Source organism: Python bivittatus, unplaced genomic scaffold (genome assembly GCF_059951505.1).
Source record: "Python bivittatus isolate LINGU-HERP-01145 unplaced genomic scaffold, Pbiv_v1 ctg000690_np1212, whole genome shotgun sequence".
Classification (NCBI taxonomy): domain Eukaryota; kingdom Metazoa; phylum Chordata; class Lepidosauria; order Squamata; family Pythonidae; genus Python; species Python bivittatus.
In genome coordinates, this window is record NW_028277096.1 from 18,683,401 (window position 1) to 18,697,684 (window position 14,284).

The following is a 14,284-nucleotide window of genomic DNA, read 5'->3' on the forward strand; positions in this document are numbered from 1 at the left end:
ACTCCATTTCTTCATGTGGTTGTCTTTGTTTTTGGAATGGATGGGGATACTTTACCCTTCAGTGTGGACTATTTGCAGATGTGAAAAGAGCTGAGAATGAGGCTTCGCCTCAAGAAGCAACAAAGAGGTCTGATAGAGACGTTCAGAGATGGAGCTGTCAAAAGCCTGCCCCCCTCCCCTGCCTCCCAGAGAAGGCAGATTCTTGGACAGTCCTCACACTAATTTCTCTTCCTCTCTTTGCTTTAATGTGAGCCATTATGTCTCTGCTGAGATCATTTACATGCTGGATATGGGCATTACTCCTTGAGCGATGGTCTTCTCCCCTCTCCTCCCCAGTTGAGAGTGGTCTCTATATAGGCAGAACCATTTTGATGCATACGTCTGGAGGCCCTGCCTGCAGCTGTGTGCATGAGCTTGATCCATTTGTGCAAGGGGCATGAATTGCAGCAGAAATATTGGCATAGGCTTTTTGCTGTTGTCCGGTGAAAAGGGAAAGATATCTGCATCGGTTTATCTCAGTGTTTTAAGAAAAGCAATTCTAGCTGAGTCAGGGAGGCAGATGACCAGCAAGCATGGAGCAGGTATTGCTTGCTCCACCTACACTGCAGGACATCTTTGCTTCAGCATTAAGACACAATCTTAACTCCTGAATGTGTTATTTCTTACCATCATTTGGATGTTCTCCATATCCATGGTGTTTTTGTGTGGCACCACCATTTTGGATCTGAGGACTCCAGATTTTGGGTGGATGCCTTGTTTGGTCTGGCCACCATGACATTTTATCAGAGGATGAAGCCTGTCCTTTGTTGCCACCAGTGCTGATGACCTCAGGTTGATTCTGCACCTCTAATTCTGTGGGCACCAGATGGCACCGGGGAGCCAACATCTAGATTCTAGATTGGCTCTCCCACTTGCTGGAGAGAAAACTGAGCCATCTGCTCTGGACTAGTTCCTTCTGATTTATTTTTTTCAGATTAAATTTGTAGAGTGAGGCACATCTAAGTTAAGAACCTTGGCTGAAGCTTTGGAAACATGGGTTCCAATTTTTGTTCAGGTTACAGCCAGCCTGCAAGTTATCTGACTTTCATTTTCACTGTCTGGTCCAGGGGTGTCTGTGTGGGTTGTTAGGGTGGAGTGGGGAAGTCAAAATGGCACTTGCAATCACTCGATCAACCTCCCTTTTTTCCATGTGTCATGCACACAACGCACATCAATCATGTTGTCACAACCACCATCTTGACTTTTTTTTAGTCCCCCTGCAGATGCTCCTGGCCCACTGTACAGAATTGTGGTGAGGATCTTTTTCTGCCATATTGAGGGGTGCATATGTGTGTGCACCCAAATTTTATCTATTTTTTTGCCCAGGCTTATTTCAATAAAAGTGTTGGTGGTCTTTGCCATTTTAAAAATGGTTAACAGATGCTTTGAGCATCTTATAATTCATTCTAGTAGGTAAATAAAATGGGCGAGTCCTTCTGTACTGCCTTGGGTTCCTCTAAGGAAGGGAGTGTAGAAATGTAATTGATTAATCATGATCATAATTTTAAAATACCAAAAGGAATGATGGATGGGAAGAAGGAGGCGACTCTATAGAAAAAACATGCCAAGCTTTGCTCAAGGGTAAACTGAAAAGAGTGTCAGATGTAGCTTAAAAAGGGGGGCCTTTTCCTCTGGATTTACAATCCATGGTCATTATGGATTTGATCAGTAGCCAACATTTCACAAAGCCCCCCCCCTTTTATTGTAGCGCTCCCCCACATCACTCACCAGATGGAAAAAAAAAAAAAGGTTTGCAAACAGCTCTTCAAATATATCACATAGTAGTATACCATGAATTTCTTGTGAACTAGAATGACGAAGGAATTTTATTTATTTCTGCGACTTTAAATCAATACAAAGTAGACCTCTCCGTTCTGGAGCCGGGCGTGGAGTGCAGTGAGAGATTTGAGGGGGGGGGGTAATGACTCCCTTGTACTCTTAAAACTTTGGGGGAAAGAGATGACAGGTATATAATTCCATTTACCAGGTGCTTGGGGTTTTAATGTGGAGGCGTTGAGGAACTGTGCACGTTTAGTGCCCTACATCTTCTAAATAAAAGATCACAGGGCTGATAGCAGGGGTATAGCATACCTTTAATAATCTCTAAGCATTGGATCGAGCCTGTATGTTCCTAACTCAGAGAAGGTTCCCTTGGTGAATGCTCATAAATTAAAAAGCACAGAAGCAGGACATGTGTTCCTCCATTAGAAATGCAAAGGCTGTTTTGGGGTGTGAGGGCACAAAAGGTGGCTGAAACGGTGAGAATGAATAAGTGTTTAGCCTGGCTGAGTCTCCGAGAACTTGAGAGAACTAGATTAGTTCTTGGCTTAATCCCGAGATCAACTGCTTCGGTCCTATCAACCTCAAGTCACCCAGGAAGATCCCTAAAACATATTTAATTTCCAAAAGGAAATTAAGAGTATTGTTCCAAAAGGACTTTGAAAGAAAACAAAGCCACACAGTCAGAGATCTTTATGGGATGCATAGAAGATCGTTTTTAGAACTCCTGTAATAAACGATTCAAGTGAAATATAACTTTTCCTCCTCTTTGGTGGGCAAACAAGTCCAAGAAGTTTTAAGTGTGCTTAATGAGCAGAATCTAGGACATTATATAAAGGTATGAAAGGTTTCTTTAAAAAGTAGAAATCTTGCTTGGGTGAGGAGAATTTAAAAAAAAAAAAGGAAAGTCTGTCCAAACACATACAGATTTACAAGGCTGGTCCAAAATGCATGTGACTTTGTGGACCATATGAGGATTACATGGTTGAGAATTTTAAAAAATGATAAGAAAGCTTTTAAATATAGCCGAAGTTCAAAACTGGCCAGTGAAAAACCATGAGCAGTCGATGTCATGGGAATGAAAGGATTGTGAAAGAAGCACAAAGTAATTGTAGTCATTTTGACCTTTATTGCAAAAAAAAAAAAAAAAAAGGGAAACTACTTTATCATAGGAGGTAGGAAAGGCTATCTAAAAAAATCTAAAGCAAATAAAGGTCATATAGAAATAATTGCCAAATTAAAATATTAATCAGAGGATTATAGAGTTGGAAAAGATGTTAGAGGCCATCTAGTTTAACCTCCTGTTCAGTGCAGGATCCACTAGAGCAGTGTTTCTCAACCTTGGCAACTTGAAGATGTGTGGACTTCAACTCCCAGAATTCCCCAGCCAGCATGGCTGGGTGGGGAACTCTGGGAGTTGAAGTCCACACATCTTAAAGATGCCAAGGTTGAGAAACACTGCACTAGAGCCTCTCTGAGAAATGACCATCCAGCCATGTCTTCCAACAAAGAAAAACTCTCCACTTCATGATGGGATTCTGCTGAAGACTCTTAAATAATTCAGATATTAAATGGTTAAATCCCCTAATAAAAATATACGCAAATTAGTTTTCTTCTTTGGAAATGAGCCAGCATAACAATAACATCTCAGGGGAGGGCAGAATCCAGGAGGTTAGATCCCACTTTAGAACTTTTTAAACTAGGGAGCATTTTGGAAGCACCATTAAAAAAATCTACAAAAAAATAAGTCCAGTTGTAGAACAGTAAGCATGGCTTGTGGAAAATAAACCTTAACCATAATCAAACCTTAACAGCTCTTTTGGATTCTGTGAAAATGCCAGTATATTTTTAAGGGGCTGATCTTTTAGATATAACATGTATGCTTTGATATCATATGATCAAGTTTATTTAACATCTGTTGGTCATCATGATCTATGGTCTCCATGCAGACCTTGAGATAATATTTATTTGGTGTATTTATTTTCCAAAGTTTATATACAGTACCTCTGCATTTCAATAGCAGTGTTAGGAAAAGAGGCAAATGTGAAGGTTGATTTTATAAAGCAAAAAGGCAGTAAATATCATAATGTTGTTGCATAAAACTCTTTTGAGACTTTCTTGAACATTGTGCACAGTCTTGGCACAGTTCCTGAAAGAAAGAAAGAAAGAAAGAGAGAGAGAGAGAGAGAGAGAGAGAAAGAGGAAAGAAAGAAAGAAAGAAAGAAAGAAAGAAAGAAAGAAAGAAAGAAAGAAAGAAAGAAAGAGAAAAAGAAAGAAAGAAAGAGAAAGAGAAAGAAAGAAAGAAAGAAAGAAAGAAAGAAAGAAAGAAAGAAAGAAAGAAAGAAAGAAAGAAAGAAAGAAAGAAAGAAAGAAAGAAAGAAAGTCTGGAAGCTAGCTGGGGAATTCTGGGAATTGAAGTCCACACATTTTAAAGTTGCCAAATTTGAAAAACACTGCACTAGACTCCTGATTCTTCCTTTCCTTCTTGCAAATTGGTGCTGGTGTTTGAAAATCTGCACAACACAGTCTTTCCAGGATGCTTTGAATAGACAGAACGGAGCATTGAGTGGAAAGAGTGGATGAAGTCCTTGTTTTAACAGCAGAGCCAAAAAATTTGACCAAAAATTCTGGATAGACCAGGAAGCATACTTTGGCAATGCATAATTAAACTTGTGGAATTCCCTGCTGTAAGACTTAGTGATGGCCAGCAGCTTAGAAGGCTTTTAAAGATTTGATTTGCTGAAAGGGCCAGCATCCTATAAATTTCTGTAAGATGAGAGTAAAATGAAGTCAATATGCCTCTGGATATCTTTATTAAAAAATAGCAAATGGATGGTATGGTGGTGATCTCAGCCCTCATTCTGGACTTTCTTAAAAAAAAAACCAACGCTTTAACTTTCTGTGGAATACATCAAGAAATTATTGGATTCCAGTTCCTATTAGCTGCATCAAGCATGGCCCCATGGTCCTTGATAGTAAAAATGGTGGTCAACGGCACCTAGGTAGATGGTTTGTCTGAGTCTTTATGGAAACCTATCCATAAGGCTGTTTGAAAATTCCAGAACCATGATTGTTTAAAGGAGTCAGTTCTTTAACCTTCTTTTATGCCTTCCTAGCATTGCCTTTCTTATCGAGTTGCCTTTATTCTAGATGTAAATTTTATTGGGCAGACGTGCTGATGAATGGAGATGTAAACTGAAGCTGATTGAGGTTCAGCTATGGATGATTGGATTTTGTCTGCCTGCCTGCCTGCCTGCCTGCCTGCCTGCCTGCCTGCCTGCCTGCCTGCCTGCCTTCCTCCCTTCCTCCCTCCCTCCCTCCCTTCCTTCCTTCCTTCCTTCCTCCCTCCCTCCTTCCTCCTCCCTCCCTCCCTCCCTCCCTCCTTCCTTCCTTCCTTCCTTCCTTCCTTCCCCCTCCCTCTTCCTCCTTCCTTCCCTCTCTTTTCCTTCCTTCCTTCCTTCCTTCCTTCCTTCCTTCCATCCTTCCTTCCTTCCTTCCTTCCTTCCTTCCTTCCTTCCTTCCTTCCTTCCTTCCCTCTCTTTTCCTTCCTTCCTTCCTTCCTTCCTTCCTTCCTTCCTTCCTTCCTTCCTTCCTTCCATCCATCCATCCATCCATCCATCCATCCTCCATCCATCCATCAGCTGAGTTGCTAGACTGGTTGGAAACTCTCACTAAATTCAGACACCCCACATGTCACTAGAAACTACCTCTGTCAGAGAGGGCACATACTGGGGTGTGCAGTCAGTGGGTCACAGGAGAATTGGGCTTAGTTCAGTTGTGCCAACCTTGCCAGGGAGAACACACACAGCAATGAGAAAAAACTTGGTTTCCTTTTTTTTTTTTTTTAATAAAAAGCTAAATGCATTTTCCAAGAGAGCCGGGTGAGAGGAGGTGTAGAACGGAAGAGAAAGAAGCGGCTTCCTTCTGGGGAGGGGAGTTTTAAAGAAACGCCGCTGTGGTCTCCATCACCAGCCAACAAATCCGGGAGCCGCTGGAAGCAAACGGGAGCTGTTATTGTAGACGCCACTTAGTGCGAGGCTGTGGAGACGGCGCCAGTTTACTGCTGCTGACAAGCAGTGAACGTGGCCTAATATATACTGCCTGCTCTTGCCCTTTAAATTCTGTTTTGGAGATAAAGACAAATAGGCCCTCCCACTCCCACCCCAGAGCATCAGGATGCTTTAAGTGAAGCAGTGTTGAGAGCCTGCCATATTTACTTGTCTCGGTGCTCTGATAGCGGAGGCGGCCTGGATTCAAGCCGAATCATTGAAAGCCAGCCGGTGGTTGCTGATGCAGCCCTGTAGGCTGGAGGTGGAGGACAGGACCCCGTAAACCATAGGCCCCAAAGAAGGTTTGGAAGAGCAAGCGTTGCTCGCGCTTCCCTTGGATAAAACCCGCCTGCTAGGAAGTTGCACTGGACCTGCAAAAGCTTTGTCCAGAAGCAGGAAGGTGAGAGGTGGAGGGAGATCTGAGAAATAACCATAATTCTGAACGTAGATAATTGTTGAGCTAGAACTAAAATGCCAGTTGAGTATCAGTGGTTGCAATTGAGGTGGGCCCTGTAGGATGGAATAAACTACAGGACGTCCTCATCTAGTGACCACAATTGGGACCAGCATCTCGGTCATTAAGCAAAGCAGTTGCTAAGTGAAACTGTGACTGTATTTACAATCTCACTTCAGCTTTCCTTGGCTTTACAGACCTGCGAAGGTCATACATGCGAGGCTTGGTCGCAAAGTTACTTTTTCATCACCGTCATAACTGCGAATGGTCGCCCAACGAGGACTGGAGTTGAAGCAGGCTCCCTTCTTAAACAGTTTAGGAAATGGGTTCAGGATGTAGACCTTTTCACCCAAGCAGACCTTTTGACAGGGCTGTCTGCAAGAGAAGGAGTCACAAAAGTCAAGATGACTGTGCAATTAAAGCCCCGCCTCCTCTTTACATGTATCACGCGTGCAATGTATATAAAAAGAGGGCCAGGATTTTGACCAAGCGTCTGCAGACTCTGTCTTTGAATTTTCTGGCTGCTCCCCGTGGATGCCCTTGCCTATTAGAGCATTGATAGTTTTATGTATTGTATGATGGAATAATGACATTATTATAAAATATATATCATTTTTTCTTTTTTGAAAGTTGCCTAGAGCTGTTGCATATTAATTTGCAAGTCAAATAAATAGTTTAAAATAAGGCAATCAGCATAACACCTGCCCCCCCACCCCACCCCCCCAGCATGGGATGCCAAGTGTCTTCAAGTGGACCTCTGGTCAGATATTAAAGAAAGAGACAGGCAGGTACACCTGAGGGATACAGGTTTGTTAGCAAGGTAGATACGAAGGAGGCTGGCAGATTTGGGACTGCCAACCCCCCCCCAACTTCATTTTCTACATTAACCTCTCCCACGTTGCTGGATGCCGGTGGGATATTCCAAGACCTGCAGACACGTCTGTAAAGCTCCAGCTAGAAGAAAGCAGCTACTTTAATTCTATTTATATTTCTGAAATAGCAAGCACCTTCATCGGAGAGTTTTGCTGCATTTGTATCACAAGAAAAGGATATGGGCTTTTTTGTACAACCCCCCCCATCTTTTTTTTTTTTTTTTTTCTGTTTTGGTATCCCCTCATGAAAAATGTTCCAGTTGCACAAGATGGTTAATTTGGGGACTGGCTCAGCTCACCAGGGGCCCAAGGAATAAGGAGGTAGATAGGGGTATCCATATTTTATGCCAAGTCCACTGTGTTTCTGTAGGACAGGAGCAAGTTGCCTGTGGGCACCCAGGGAGCCCCAGACAGCACCCACCTGACCCCCAAAGATGCTGGAGCCCATCCTTGACAGCTGGTTCCCCTTATGGTCAATGGATGTGGTGTTGACCTTCCTGGACCACCATGGCAACCAGTGTTTCTCAACCTTGACTACTTTAAGATGGGTGGACTTCAACTCCCAGAATTCCCCAGCTGGCTGGGGAATTCTGGGAGTTGAAGTCCACCCATCTTAAAGTAGCCAAGGTTGAGAAACACTGGTGGTAACTCTTCTGAAAGGTCTAGCTTCCCCAGTAGACATTTCATCGCTAGTGGCCTACAGCGGCCATTTTGCGAATGCACCCAACCCGTGCTCTCCAAATTCCAGATGTGTTCCTGTCACAAAAAAACCCCTCCTGCTTTAGATGAAGGAGGCCGGCCAAAACACACCCTGCAGGTTTTAGAGGCCAAGGCCATTTTGGGAGCCTCAGGGCGCCGTCCGAACCACGGCATTTTCTGGCGTGTTTCTGTTGGGCAGGCGTGGGCTTTCCCGTCCCATTCCTTTGTTCTTTTTTCTTCTTCCCCCTGTTGATAAAATCTAAATGAAACAGGTATATAATGCCCGCTGCCTGTTCGAAAGACTTGAGCCATAAAAATAACAAATGGCGTGTATTTGCTCGAATGTCAAAGTTATGAGTTTATTTTGTAATGATGTGCTCCTGCCTTCATGAGGTAAACTGGCCGTGGCAGAGGTGTTATTAGTAATATGGACCCAGCAGAGCAGAAACCCGAGTGACCGAGAGATCAGTGTATCAGTCAGGGAGAGGGCAAATGGGAAGAGACAGCGGGGGAATGAGAAACACGGCGGCTGGCGCTCGGCTGCGAGGAGGAGAAGGGGCCATGCGCCGTGGCCGGAGGCTCCGGCTCAGGAGCGCCCCGTCCAGGGAAACGCTGGGGGGCTGCGCGAGTTTGCCTGGGGCGGTTTGGTTTTCGTTTGGTTTGGTTTTTGCCCTTTTTTCTGGAGCCAGGTGGGCCAGGTGGTTTTCAGCCAGGCACCTTCCAAGGACCTTTTTGCTTTGGAAGCACGTTGCTCAGACTTGTTCTTGGCTGCGCAACGAGGAGGATTCTGCTGTTTTTTTACAATTGTGTCAAAGTTGGGAACCTGAGGATCTCCCCTCCCTCCCTCCCTGTTTCCTTCCTTTCTTTACCTTTCTTCCTACTCTCTTTCACACACACACATTCTCCTTCCTTCCTTCCTTCCTTCCTTCCTTCCTTCCTTCCTTCCTTCCCTCCCTCCCTCCCTCCCTTCCTTCCTTCCCTCTTTCACACACACACATTCCCTTTACTCCCCCTTCCTTCCTTCCTTCCTTCCTTCCTTCCTTCCTTCCTTCCTTCCTTCCTTCCTCCCTCCCTCCCTCCCTCCCTCCCTCCCTGTTTCCTTTCCATTCTTTACCTCCCTTCCTACTCTCTTTCACACACACACATTCTCCTTCCTTCCTTCCCTCCCTCCCTCCCTCCCTCTTTCACACACACACGCACACTTTACTCCTCCTCCCTCCCTCCCTCCCTCTGTTTTTCCTTTCTTTGCCCGCCTTCCTTCCTTCTCTCTCTTTCACATGCACCTTCCCTCCCCTTCCTCCCCTCCCCTCCCATCCCCTCCCCTCCCGTCCCCTTCCCTTCTCTTTCCATGTGAACCCAGGTAAACAGCCCAACTTGAAAATATAGTTTGTCCTTTGTTTACAAACAAGGATTGGGTTTAAGCACAGCCCGATCTCTCTAATCCCAGCATCCAAGCTTACTCCTGGCTGGTTTTTGCACTTTTTTCATTTCTTCTGAATTAAAAAAAGAAAGAAAAAGAAATGCAGAAAAACATCAGGAATAAGCCCCAGTTGCTTTCTGTATCTGCAAAATTTAGCTTTTCCATGGCTTGTTCAAAAAATCATGGTTACAGCGAATCCCAGCTTAGTGTTTTGGATAAATTCACATAATCTAGTTATTAATCAAAATCCAGCATCATAATAATTCAGTTCTGTACTGAGAAAAGCTGGAATATACCTTCTGTGTGAATGAATAATGCAAGTGTGCATATTCATCCACACTGCATGATTTTTTTTTCAGTCTCCCCTCCTGTTCCAAGGCTCCTAATTATTGAGACTTTTACAGAGCCCTTCCTGCCCATGATCTGCGAAAGGTTTTTCATGTACTTCTAGAGAAGGACTGCATAACTTCCACCAGTTCAAGGGCCATGGTGAATTTTACATGGCAAATTGAAAGCCACACTCAAACATAAGGGAGGGGGCTGGAACCAATGGAGGCTTCATTTTATTTTGTTATTAATTAATTGATTAATTTTACTCCACATTGTGGCATGGGCGAAAAAAGCTGCATACAGAAAAAGAGAGATGGAAGAAAACATGGTAGGGAAGGTGGGCTGGGAATGAGAGGATGGGGACTGGAGGATAAAATAATTCAGGGAAAACATAGGAGGAGAGAGAGAAACAGCAGAAGGGAAGGCGTGGGAAAGGTCTTAAGAGGAATATTAGTATCTTCTGGATGCACAGGAATGGAGGGTGGAATAAGATAAAGCAAGGCAGCTTGGTGGGTCTCCTGCAGACCAGAACCCACACTTCCTGGTTTCCTGCTCTAAAGGCTAATGCACACTTTTCTATCTGAACCCAAATATATCCATTTGCCTTTTCTGTTGTGGCTCCCACCCTCTGGAACATCATTCCCCCCAAGGTAAGGTTAGTCCCATCCCTATTAGCCTTCTGGAAAGCCCTTAAAAATGGTTTTTCCAACAAGATTCCATCGAGATGGCTGCACTGCGCTTAGGATGTTGTTACTCTCCTGCAATCTTGGTTTTTATTGTTTAATTTTTTTAAATGGTTGTTATTTGTTTTTATTTGTTGGTTATACGCTGGCTAGGGTCACGTTAGTGAGATGGGTGGCTATACAAATGGGCTAAATGAATAAATTTGTCTAACAACCAGAACTATATAAATTTGTTTGTTTGTTTAGTGCAGTGTTTCTCAACCTTAGCAACTTTAAGCTGTGTGGACTTCAACTCCCAGAATTCCCCAGCCAGCATGCTGGCTGGGGGATGCTGGGAGTTGAAGTCCACACAGCTTAAAGTTGCCAAGGTTGAGAAACGCTGCCATAAAAAGTCTCTTTGAAAATGTTTGAATGATTTGGGCCTCTCTATTTAACTGAGTCGTGATATTATTGTCCCAGTAATTGATTCTGTCCGTTCTTTCATCCGGCTAAATCCAGTTAATGAAGGTTAGTTCTTGGTCTGGCTTAAAGCAGACTTCATCAACTTGTTTATACTGGAATTAAAGTACCCAGAATTCTGGTAATTGTAATCTTCAGAGACATCCGATTGGACTGGACATACAAATACTATCTTACAAGAATTTCATTGCATACTGTTGTCTGTTTTTCCTTCATGTAAATATTTTTCTAATGCAGGCTATATTAGCCACTTTGGTGGCTTGCTGTAGAAGGAACAAAAAAGTATTTTAAATAAGTCAATATCATTGAGTGCTTTAAAAGATCTAGAAATGCTTTGTTTTTCTTGCCCCTTCTTTGCACAGGTGCTTGGAAGAGAGGTGTACACTTCTAATAACCAGTTGGGTGGCATCCAGATCATGCATAACAACGGAGTGACCCACAGCACTGTGTGTGACGACTTTGAAGGTGTCTATACCATTCTGCAATGGCTCTCTTACATGCCAAAGGTACGCTTTTCCTGTTTGTTTCTTTATTTAAACAGTTTATATGGCTCACATCCATGAACATCAACCAGAAGTCAGAGGACAGGATGAAAACTCCTTGCTCTCACAACACGTGGACAGACTCAACCCCAGTTTCAACTGGGAAACTATTAGCATCTTAGACCAAGCCAAATCCAAAAATGCAAGGGAATTCCTGGAAATTTGGCATTTAGACAAATCAGTCATCGACAGAAACATAGTGATAAATCACATTTATGCACCATTCAAAAGAGACAATAAAAATCCTAGGAAGGAAACAAAAAGACTCAAACACATTCCTTCCAGCAGCACTCATATAAGCAGGGATCAACACCAGACAAAGAGTCAGGCAGAAAATAGTACTCTAATCAATAATCTAATCCAGGAGGAAATGACACCCCACCAACACTGGCTGGGCAAGCAAGTATATATAAACAGGCAGCAAATCCCACACTCAGTTGCACTGATGATGTTACCTAGTTGGGTAATGAAACGTCTGCAGGAAAACAACCAAACTCAGAGAGTACCAAGATCCCCACAATTTATATAGCTGCCCATCTCACAACAGTGACTCTGGATGGTGCGCAGAGGATTAAAGCCAATAAAACATAATACAAAAATAGAAGCCTAAATGAACAATAATCATATTGTGTGAGTTGTTCTTGTACCCTCTCATGAAACTAATTTTTAATTTTACATGGCACCCTTTTTATATTTCTTCAAAATGTACAAAACCAATTCTACTGTATTTGGGGGTTCGGGGTCTCATTCAAAGGCCTCCTACGTTTCTCCCCCAAAAGTCCTGTCCTTATGACATCACTGCTGATATTGTAAATGCAGGTCTGTTTTTTCTTAGCTGCATGGTTGGCAGAGGGATTGGACTCTATGGAATCCCCAAAAGGCTCGGTGGGATGAAAGGACAACAATCATTTCTGGAACAATAGTGTAAGATCATGAAAAAAAGCATAAGAAATGAGGGGCCAATAGTTTTAATATTAGTAATACCCAAAGTGGATCCTCACTGCAAACAGTTAACAAAGTAGATGGTTTCTAACTGACATGGCTTTCTCCACTGGCTCTGGGGAAGGGTTTTCTGAAAACTGGGCCGTAATCTATAAGGATTTGTAAAAACATGGCTTCCTGGCTTGTTTCTCTTGCATTAGAGTGTGTTCAGTCCAGTTCCGAGGCTCACTGTGAAGGACCCGATAGACAGGACAATTGAATTCCTTCCCACCAAGGCCCCCTACGATCCTCGCTGGATGCTTACTGGACGACCTCACCCAAGTATGTATACTTCAGAAAGTGGGATTCAATCTGGGACAAAGTGGGGAAGGGGCCACACTTACGTTTGGTATCTCTCCAAATATACAGTATATGAATCCTAAAACCCTCTACACAAACATATCTATTGTAAGATGTTTATTTATGTTATTGCCTACCTTTCTATATCGCCTACTCATGGGACTCTTATATTATGTTGCTTCATACTGCCTGTAGGTTTAAATTTCCAGAAGTCTATGTTGTTTGTATGTTCAGGTCTAGTTTTTTACTCGGTTTGGTTTAAGACAGTGATGGCGAATCTATGATACGTGTGTCAAAGGTGACATGCACTGATGTTTTGAGTAACACGCCAGTGTTCACCAGCACCCAACAACAACTGTTCTCCCTGTTTGAGTTACCAAAGAAACTGAGTTTGTTTTACGCGTATTTCATTTTTGTAATTATTTGACGTTTCTTTATATAATACATAGCACCACACGTAATTGGACTGCATTTTTTTAAATAAATGAATACATAAAGAATTTTTTATCTTTTGTTCGTGGGGGGTGACATGCCAGCAGAGTCAAGTTAGGCATTTTCTGAATTTTTGACACACACAGCCCAAAAGGTTCACCATCACTGGTTTAAGACATGCTAATATCTTGGAAGGGAAAACTTGCAGAATTTTTCTTTCATCTCAATAATGTTGCAGTCTAGGTTTGGGCAGATACTTTTCAACCGTAGAAAGGATCTGAAGCTATGAAAAATGCAACGGATGGGGCAAGATTGACTTTAGCTCATGGTTAAAGAACAGCAATTTCAAAGTAAAGGAAGTATTTACTCTCATGTAACTCAGCAGGGTATGAATCCTATTTGTTGGTTTTCCAACTTTCCCATAATTCCCCATCAGTTTTTGAAGGCAGTGAAGAACACTGCTGTATAGGAGTGTATAAAAACATTTTAATATGAACTATTCTAAGTTCTGAATGCTGCTTTCTGTGAAATGGGCTTTTTTCACCATTTTATAAGCAATTTGAATTTGCAGCAGTGTTTTGAACTGTTTTGAACCTGAAACACTTCCAAGTTGCTATAAAACAATCAGGGCTGCACTTGGAACTTCAGTTTTGCATTTGAAACAGCAGGTTTTGTGAAGTTTTGCCCTCAAGATGTTTTGCCCACCCTTTCTGCTCTATAAAATGACAAAGTCATCCTCTGACCCAAAGAACTGGCCCACACAGGCATATGGAAATTTTGCAGGAAAAAAAGGTGCTTAAATGGAAACGTTTTAAAGGAGAAAGAACACCACCACCACCCCGCCAAGCCAGAAATGCTGTATAGTCTTGGAAAACTGTGTATGTGCTGGAGTTGGAAAATAATAAAAGGCCCAGAGGAATTTCTTGGAAAAAGGCATGGCTGGCTAGAAGCTTGAACAGAAGCAGTTGCATTACAGATCTCACTCATACCACCACCACAATAATAACTGTTTTAATCCAGGGTAATAGAACATTTTAACTATTTTTTATACAAAGCCCCTTTGCAGGTTTCTGCCAGAATTCAAAATGTGAACGAGGTGGTTCCTGACGTTTTGGCTCCTACTTAGAATGAGGCAGGTGACGGTTGTAGATTTTTGGGCAATTTTGGGGCTAATGCTCTTCCCCTTGCTTCCTTCCCCCCATCATCTTGCTGGCAATTCATCTGCCTTGTCTTGAGTGTGCATGT

The 14,284-nt window shown here is 42.8% G+C and overlaps 1 protein-coding gene across 6 annotated transcripts in view; it reads left to right on the forward strand.

Moving 5' to 3' along the window:
- Positions 1-14,284, forward strand: part of ACACA (acetyl-CoA carboxylase alpha) — a 237,437-nt gene that overhangs the window by 169,105 nt on the left and 54,048 nt on the right. For all 6 annotated transcript variants that reach the window (XM_088152435.1, XM_088152437.1, XM_088152436.1 and 3 more), the window contains 2 exons: positions 11,147-11,290; positions 12,469-12,589. In XM_088152435.1, the coding sequence (XP_088008561.1) occupies positions 11,147-11,290; positions 12,469-12,589 (265 nt within the window). The remainder of the gene's footprint in view (positions 1-11,146; positions 11,291-12,468; positions 12,590-14,284) is intronic.